The following is an 8,686-nucleotide window of genomic DNA, read 5'->3' as shown; positions in this document are numbered from 1 at the left end:
TATTTTTATTTCTTATCTTGAGACACGATCTCGCTAAATCACCCAGGCTGGGCTCAAGCTTGCAATTGTCCTACCTCAGCCTCCCAGGGTGCTGGGATTACAGGCATGTGCTAACCATACCTGGCTATTTCACCTCTTTTCTAGAACCAAGTATATAGCTTTTCACATTGTTAGGTTCAAAGAATTGTGGTAGAAATGTCCATAAAATTTCTCTGCTCTTTTCATTGTTTGGGCAACAATAAAATTAAACTTCACTTGGAATTATTCTAGCTTGTTATCTTTTGCTCAACATTACTCTCCCATGACACCACAGTGAAAGAAAATCATCACATACTGTAATCTTTCCATTGGTAATGTATGAAACATTAATGTCCACGTTTACAGTTCTGTCTTCATGGATAAACTTCTAGAAGCTCTGAAGCTGGATCAGTTTCTGACCTGGAGGAGTGAAGACAGATGGATGAGTGTGTTCTCAAGCTTAGAGGAGGCCGTGTTTCATCTGGTCAGAAGCTCCTTCTGGACAGACGGGGGGGAACTCTCTTTTGATAGCCCTGGAGGGCTGGAGTTCATGTGCGATGCAGTCCTTGGCCTTCTGAGGGAGGCCTCAGAGGAGAATAAGCCTGCTGGTGGTCAGGACTTCCCAGGGAGGGTAAGTCAGGTGCTTCTCCACGTGAACAGCTCTGCAGATCTTGTCCAGCTCCACCGGGACCTTAGGTCAGTTGTTTACCTTGTGAGAGAAAGTTCCGCAGAGATGGCGAATCTCGTGAACACTCTGTTAACCTCTCCCGACGACTTCCATAACTTGTATCCTGTACTCCAAGAAGTTATACTTGCTAACCTGACTGTCTTGTTTTCCTTCGCGAATAACTCATTCCCTCTACGAAACCGAGAAGCATTAGAAATCACTAAGATGTTGCTCAGTGTCATTTCCGGTACTGGGGCAGAAGATCATGTTGTGGAACCCCTTGTAGAAATATCTCGCACTCTGGCCACATTGCTAGATGACAGTGCTGGGCTGAAAGAGCTGGCCACCACAGTAGACTCCTTTGTGAAACTCCTCCAGCTGGCCAAGAAAGCTTCGGAGAAGATGACCACGATTCTTGAAACTCATTTCATCTCCCATAGCAAAGAGAGCAGCAAATTCTTTGACACTCTCTATTTTAGCATGCAACAAAGAGTTCAGAGTCTTGTGAAGGAAATTGCTACTTTCGAAAAAGATCATTTTGTATTGAAAAACATAAATGATTTGTTGCTGCCATTTCTTGACCTCGTCTTTGGAATGACTGGGGTGAAACCTAGTGTTTCCTGGGACTCTGATAATTCCAGTCTGTCATCTAGCCTGCTTGCAGATGTGAGCCAATCCAAGGACTTTACTGAGATTTTGGAAGAAATGGCTCAATTTTTAACTTCTGTGAAATTTAATTTGGGAGACTTGGAGCGCCTTGTGGTGGCACTTAATAATGGGACTCAAATATTTTCTATGGATTCTGTCAACGTATGGGAGGAAATTCTGGGTTGCTTAGTTCCGATAAATTACATCACCAAACAAATAAACTTCTTACACTCAAATCCTCTTTCCACTCATAGTGGTGCTCAAGATACCAAATGGGAAAGAATTGACGAAATGATTCCTTGTTTGGATAAAATGCTAACAGAAAACAGCACGGAAATGGGAGCTTCCATGAAAATGTTGATTGATCTCATTGTAGACACTTTCTGGGATAGCTTAAAGAAGAGCCCTGGTGATGTTTTAAACCTGCTGCTGACATCTGGTCAGCTTCCACGTGACCTGCTAGAAACCATAGCCACAGTTTTGGAGGCTTCTCATGGAGCTCGAAGTGATGGCGGAGCTGATTTAAGGAAAGCTTTATTTTTCAACGTGTCCTTGATTCAGAATATAACTGATCATCAACTTGAAAAAGCAATCCAGATCATGCTACCTAGAATCGCACTCTTGAGCCTCCTCCCAAACAACTCTCAGTGGATAAATTCTTTGCGTACTTTGTTGTGGCCAGTTTCTGAGATTTTCATTAATGCAGCCACCCGGAAGAATGTCACATCTGCACAAGAGGCGAGGACCAGGAGCGAGACGATGAGTTTCCCTTATAGCTTCCACCCATCATCGAGTTTCAAGAAATACCTGAAGCGGTTAATAGTATTGATTGAAAACTGGCAAAAAGTCCTGCTGACAGATGAAAGGTAATCAAACACCTCATCCACGTCCTTTTTCCTTCTCAGTGGCCACTCAGGAAGTGGGTGGATCCAGGGTTAGTCGTTCTTGATTTTGGCCTACATTACATTCTGGGGTTGACTTTCACATGGACTGATCGGTGTCCAGTCTTGTCTTTTCAAATCAGAGCAATTAGCCTATCCATCCCATCACCATTTCTTTGGGGTGAGGTTGTGCGCAAGCCCCTCCTCCAGATATTTTGAGATGTGCATCACTGTAACCTAGTTGCCCTCCTGAGCCATAGCACACTGGAGCTCCTGACTCCTGTCTGACTGGGACTTGGTACTGCTGATTGACCTCTCCCACTCTTCTCTCCTGCTCTCTCCTGGCCTCTGCTAAGCATTGTCCCACTCGACCCTGTGAGGTCAGCTTTGTCACATTCCGCCCATGAGTGAGATGTGCCGTTTGTCTTTCTGTCCCTGACTGCCTTCACCAAACACAGCGCCCCCGGTCCATCCACACTGCCACAGAGAGTGGATTCCATCCTCTGCATCTGGCATCCCGTTTTGAGACCTTTAATGGTTTACCAAGGCAATGGAGCAAGAAAAGAGCAAATTCAGGCAGATCAGCAGCAAAATCAATGCCGTGAGATAAATTAGAAAGCAGAGGTTCCTGGAGGTCTAGATCTGGCCCCTGTGATTTCTTGTGTTTCTATAAAGCAGATTGGGCAGAGCAGGGTGGACAGCTCCTGCACGTGGGTGACCACATGGCCTCCCCTTGGTGGGTGGGTTGCAGAGGCTCTGGCCTTAACGCTTCGTCTGTTTTCCCCCAAGTGTTGTGGAGCTGTGCCAAGCCTTCCAGCAGCTGGAGGCGCCCTCGGAGGCCATGGCAACGCTACAGAGAGTGGAGCTGGTGGTACTTCGGGGGCTCACCATCCTCGCAGGTGGGCAGCAGTGCTTGAGAATTGCTCTGGGGCCCTTGTCAGGGCTTGGCTGTCAGAGCGCATGCGGAGTGGCCCCTGGGTTTCTTTCAGAACAAAGCATCATTTTCTTAGCCTGGCTTCCCGGCTCGGCCACATCTGGGCCACTCTTTCCAACTTTCCCGGGACCCTGCTGCAGCCAAGTCAGACCTTGTGCTGGGCCTTCTGGTCTCCTTTGCTCTTGGAATGTGCTTCCCTGTCCCTGTGCCCTGGGGCCTCCCATCCAAGATGGCCCCACTTCCTTTGCTGTAATGGGCCCATCAAAGGGCAGGTTGCCTGGTGGGGTAACTGGCTTTTTCCAGAGGGGAAGCATCAGGTTGTAGAGGACATGTGGTTCCATGGAGTGGGCCACTGCTGTCTTGGTCATTCCCACTGGTGCGCACATTGCCCCTCCCTCGGAGTCTTCTGAGCACCGTCCCCTGGGGCAGTGAGGGCTGAGGGCTGAGTTGGCTGCCTGGCAGGTACGGGAGAGGTGGAGAGGAGGAGGGCAGGACGCCCTGGTGCAGAGGGGAGCAGAGAAGGACTGGGGGTTGGCCCTGGCCCCACCCTTCCTTGAGTTCCCTCCATACCAGGAGCTCACTCTCTACCTGCCCTGATTTGTTATTAGATTATTTCGTTATTTTATCGCTGCTGTATCTGTGATCCTTCTTAGCTTAGGGTTATTTCTTTGACCTTCCGTGCCCGGGCTCCTCTCTTGGGTCCTGACCTCCCGTTTCCATCGCTAACCTGGGGTGCAGTTCTGAGCGTGTCCCCTTCTGGTCCATGATGACCGTGTCATTGGGATCAGCTCGCAGGAAGCGCTGGGTGAGTGTGAGTGTGGGGGTCAGTGCCAGGAGCCTCACGGGCTCATCCTGAGGTCCCCGGTTCCCGCCGGGGGAGACGCTGGACCGGCCTCCGTGTGCTCTGGGCTGCCTTTGTCCAGTTGGGCGCCATGTGGGGCCGGAGGGATGTCGGAAAGAGAAGAGTGTGCCTTGCAAGGGAGGGTCGCTGCGGTGTCCGCCTGGGGTCCACCCTGAGCAGGGGTCACTGCCCCGTGGGTGCCCTGGGGGCGGTACCGGGGGCTGGAGCGGCAGGGCAGTGTCAGCCTGGGAACAGCAGCTAGGAGACTGGAGCTGCAGGCAACGCGGTGCCAACACTGTGGCAAACAAGACACTCCTGGTGCCACCAGATGCCGAGAGGGAGCCCAGAGGAGAGGTGCAGGGTGGAGGAGACCTCGGGGCTGCATATCCGGGTGGGGCAGGCAGCTGAGCCCTGAGTGCCGCCCGGATGTGTCTGTGCACGCACCCTGTGCTTCCGCGGCTCCAGGAGAAACCCTGGTGTCGGCCAGGAGGCGCTGATGTGAGTGGAAGGGCCAGCGTGGGTGGGGCCCCCTCCTGGGAAAGGCTCACGGCAGAGTGGAGCGCCTGGAAGCTTTGTGTCCCCCAGTGTCCCCAGGGCAGATTTTCAGTCAGTGATGTGACAGGCAGCTGCTTTGAGAGCAGACGGGGTGCAGCGCCTGGTGCCGCTGAGGGAGTCGTGGTCGAGGGTGGAACAGGCCAGGCTGTGACACCGGGGCTGCGAGGACCTGGCCTGCGTGGGTGCCCAGGGCCTCCAGTTGTCCTCCCCCGCTACAGGGCCTGCTGCTCACCTTGGAAGAGCCGGTGCCACGCCACTGACACCAGGGAGCGTCTTCTACAGCGTTAGATCCTGTTGCTCACGCAGCTCTGTTTACTAACCAGAACCCAAGAGCCCATCAGTGTTTGGGCTAAGAAACAAGAGAAAAGAGCTGCCGCCCCGTTGTCTGTCGCGTGGGAGGTAGGGGCTTCCTGGAGTCCTCACATCTGGTGGGAGATGTTGAGAAGGTGGCGGTCCTGCCGATCACAGACCTGGGCCATCTGAGCACCGCTGCCCGGCCCACTGCGGGAGCGCGCTCAGGGGAGGCTCACCTCGAACTTCTTTCTCCTTCTTGAGTGCTTTTCTGGCACATTGAATGCAACCTGCCGAAGACGTAATTATTCTGACATTTCGCAGTCCCCTACGGTGTGGGGTTTAAGTGAATTAAACACTGAAAGATGCCTGAATTCATATTGGCTCACATCTTGCCATTTTGTATTGCAGCTGCTAAATTGATATAGCAAGTTATGTTAGGATCAGAAAATTAAAGTTCAGTTTTGATGTTGTGTTGCTATATTTTATTTGAAGGAAACTCCGTGCCCTGGCTATCATTGAAACTGCCGGCCCACTTTCCTTGCCAGACTGCAGCTCCATGCTGCACAGACCTAGGGGAGGTAGAGGGCCAAGTAGTGGGGAAGACATGGGCGGAGTGGGCCCTGATGGCCAGGAGCAGAGCAAGGGGAAATCGTGGCACTCTTTCCTCTGCAGCCTCTGAGGTGGAGCTCAGTGTCCGCAGGAGAGAAGTTGTCGAAGTCCTTTTCTCCTCCGCTGGCTTTTAGTTTGGCCACAAGGTTGCATGAGAGCCAGCTGTGGTTCCCTGGGGACAGAGGGAGCTTGTGCCGGGGACATCCACTTTCATCTTCCCATCCCACAGATGGCGAGGGGGACGTGCTGAGAGCCAGTCAGGACCCAGGGTTTCGGAAGGAGGAAGGGTGGGGCACGGGCTGGGGGTCTGGACAGCGCAGGTGTCTCTCTGCCTCCTCTAGGTGGGGAGAGATGCTGGAGTGGCATCGAGGGCTGGCCCTGGGGCTTGGCAGGAGCTGAGTGAGGCCAAGGAGGGAGAAGCCTGGGAGGGGCTGGCACTGGGCTCCAACTGGGCTCAAGACCCTGACACTGCAGTGATGGCTGCGGGGCATCTGATGGGACAGACGAGGCCAGCGGCGTGGCAGCCTGACCTCCATCCTGGAACCACAGCACCAGGCTGAGCCTTGCAGATGCCAGGTGGGCCCCCATGGTGCCCACTCTTGGTGTAGATACAGGGCATGGAGGCCCATGCTGCTGCCCTCATGCTCTACAGCGGGAGCCTGCCTGGGCTCTCTGTTCTCCTGGGTCCCAGAGCCCAGCTTCTGTGCCCTTTATTTCACTTCCACAAGGCAGGGCGGTGCTCAAGGACAGGTGCTGCAGTATCTGCCTGCACTTGGTTCCCTTCCGTCCACGTTTCAACAAGAAGCTACTGAGAAGATGCCTTTCTCATTTTCTGTAATAAAACTGTCTTCAAGATTGGTGAAATATGATTAATGAGGAAAGCAAAGTAACACAGCAGGTTGGATGCCTCTGGAAAGCACGGCTTTAAGTATATTTTTTTGTTGTTTTTTTCTTCTTTTGTGAAATTATGCCAGTTTGCCATACACAATAAATACATTCGTCCTGTGGAGCTGGTACACATGTTTTGCATCTTGCTTTAGGTATATCGTATTGAATTCACATTGTAGTTGCTCAAAACTTTTTTTTTAACCAATAAACTTTATTTTTTAAGAGCAGCCTTAGTTTTGCAGCAGCATTGAGCAGTAAATACCGATTCCCAACACCCTCCCACCCCCAAATTCCTGCCTCCCCTGGTACCACTACCGCCTTTCCCAGCAGAGTGGCCTTTGTCACGGTGGGTGGCCCACGGTGACAGTGTGCCTGCCGTGGGGTCACTTGGGGTGTCATGCAGTCTGGGGTTTGGACGGTTGCCTTGACACGTGCCTGCCATCACAGGTCCCCACCAGTGACCCCTGGCTTTGTGCCTCGGTCCCTTCCTGCCCCCAACCCCTGGCAAGAGCTGATCTTTCACTTGGTGTCTGCCCACACTTTTAAAAGATGATTTCTGAGTATCGGGGTCATCATCTTTCAGGATCACAGTTTTTCACCAATTGAAAAAATTCAAAGGTCTCATTATTCACAGGAACACATTTAATTTTCTGCAAAGGCCGGGTGGCTAGAGACTGGGAGCTCAGTGCCAGGGGCAACAGAGTGGGGTGGTTCAGAGATGGGGGGCTTCTGAGAGCTGAGGGGCTCAGGAGAGAAGCTGGGAGCCCCTTGGGAGGGCAGGGCGGAGCAGGAGGCCTGAGTGCCAGTGCTGGGGGCTGCAGAAAAACTTTGGGCACCGTGGGGCCTCAGGCAGATTCCCGTGTCTACTTCTCCTTCGAGGAGGCGCTTGCGTGGGACCTGCAGTTTCCTGGGGCTGAGCTGGGTGGGCAGAGCCACTGGGGTATTGGGGAGCTGATGGAGAGGTTGGGTGCTCTGAAGACCAAGGCAGGGCGTCTTCCTGGCTTCCAGGTGTGGTTTGTGAGGCAGGGAGATGCCCACAGATAGACCTCGCATTTAATGCTTCCTTCCCACTGGCGGACTTTGGGAAGGAATGGAAGGTGGCACTGCTTACAACTATGCCAGGATAATACACAGAAACCAAGACTGTCCCGGGAAAACTGGGGTGAATGAGCACCCCTCCTCTAGAGGATATAGGAGGAGAGACCAGAAGGAAATTGCTTTCTATACAACCAATTCAGCTCAGAAAAAGTGAAGTCTTTAATTGCATTCAGAACCCAAAAGGCACAGCGGTGTTAATGGATAAAGAAAATAGGGCATGTGTACACAATGGAATATTGTTCAGCCTGGCGGTGGGAATCCTTTAGGAATCGGCAGTGTTCTGAATCTCCCAGCAGTGATTCTGTGAGTGTGGCTGGTTCTCATAGCCGCTGTTTCCTCTGCAGAAAGCCCCTCGCTGACGAAGGAGACTCTGTGTGCTGCCCTGAGCTGCAGGCGAGGCGGGGTGCAGCGGCTCATCCTGCCCGCTCTCCAGTGGGCCACACTGCTGCACGGCCTCTACCAGGTTTGTCAGCTTTTTCTTTCCTTTTGTTTCCTTTTCTTTTGAGACAGGGTCTTGCTATTTAGCCCAGGCTGGCCTCAACCTTGCGTCAATTCTCCTGCCTCAGCCTCCTGAGTGCTGGGATCACAGGTGTGCACCACTGCACCTGGCTAGAAATCTAAATATTAAATGTTTGCCAGCCCGTCACTGGCTCCAAGAACTGAGTCCACGTCCAGTTTCCACGAATGGAGCTGAGTGGCTGCCTGTGCGAACATGGCCTCTTTATTAGTTTAGACGAGTGTCCAAGAGGCCCAGGCAAGGGCTCCGACCCCGAATCTGAATTGAGCCTCTCCCCTGGACCGCTCCCTCCTGGGGGCTCAGGGCAGTGGCCCCTGCTGGGGCTGGGATAAGGTGGCATTTTCCCGGTGCGAGGCTGTGGAGACACAGATGCTGGGCTGCGGAGTCGGCCATGCCCCCTCAGACTCCTGCAGGCAGGAGCAGCTCTGCTCCTGCCATGGCCCGTGACGCCCACCACCGAGTCCTCCACACTTCGCTGGGCTCTGTGCAGTATTGTTTTCCGTTGCTGGGACTGACTTGTTTCACTTAGCATTCCCTTTAGGTTCATCTGTGTTGTTGCAAATGGCACGAATTCCTTTTTTATGGCTAAATAATACTGCAGCACATGCGTGCATGTGTAAAGGTTTTTCTTTGTCCATCCCTCTGTCAGTGGGCACTGGGCATTAGGTAGATTCCATGCCTTGGCCATTGTGAGTAATGCTGCAGTGAATGTGAGCATGTGGACATCACTCTGAGG

The 8,686-nt window shown here is 52.7% G+C and overlaps 1 protein-coding gene across 1 annotated transcript; it reads left to right on the top strand.

Annotated features, from left to right (window-relative positions):
* Window positions 1–393: 393 nt before the first annotated feature.
* On the top strand, window positions 394–8,397 carry LOC147822603 (ATP-binding cassette sub-family A member 13-like). Its single transcript, XM_087196526.1, has 4 exons — window positions 394–2,199; window positions 3,004–3,113; window positions 7,778–7,896; window positions 8,254–8,397. The coding sequence occupies exons 1-4, from the start codon at window positions 395–397 to the stop codon at window positions 8,395–8,397; spliced, it is 2,178 nt and encodes a 725-aa protein (XP_087052652.1). The 5' UTR covers window position 394.
* Window positions 8,398–8,686: the final 289 nt, after the last annotated feature.

This window comes from Heterocephalus glaber, unplaced genomic scaffold, assembly GCF_053883595.1.
Source record: "Heterocephalus glaber isolate CG9 unplaced genomic scaffold, H.glaber_assembly_v1.0 deba00001610, whole genome shotgun sequence".
NCBI lineage: Eukaryota > Metazoa > Chordata > Mammalia > Rodentia > Bathyergidae > Heterocephalus > Heterocephalus glaber.
The sequence above is the reverse complement of the archived record's forward strand: the minus strand, read 5'-3'. Positions and strand labels throughout refer to the sequence as shown.

What these genes read in the sequence shown, in the direction of transcription:
- LOC147822603 (XM_087196526.1), top strand. Translation starts at nt 395, where the DNA reads ATGGATAAACTTCTAGAAGCTCTGAAGCTGGATCAGTTTCTGACCTGG. An exon ending in GTCCTGCTGACAGATGAAAG is followed by an intron (nt 2,200 to 3,003) that starts GTAATCAAACAC and finishes TTTTCCCCCAAG; the next exon opens with TGTTGTGGAGCTGTGCCAAG. An exon ending in TGCTGCACGGCCTCTACCAG is followed by an intron (nt 7,897 to 8,253) that starts GTTTGTCAGCTT and finishes CTGGGGGCTCAG; the next exon opens with GGCAGTGGCCCCTGCTGGGG.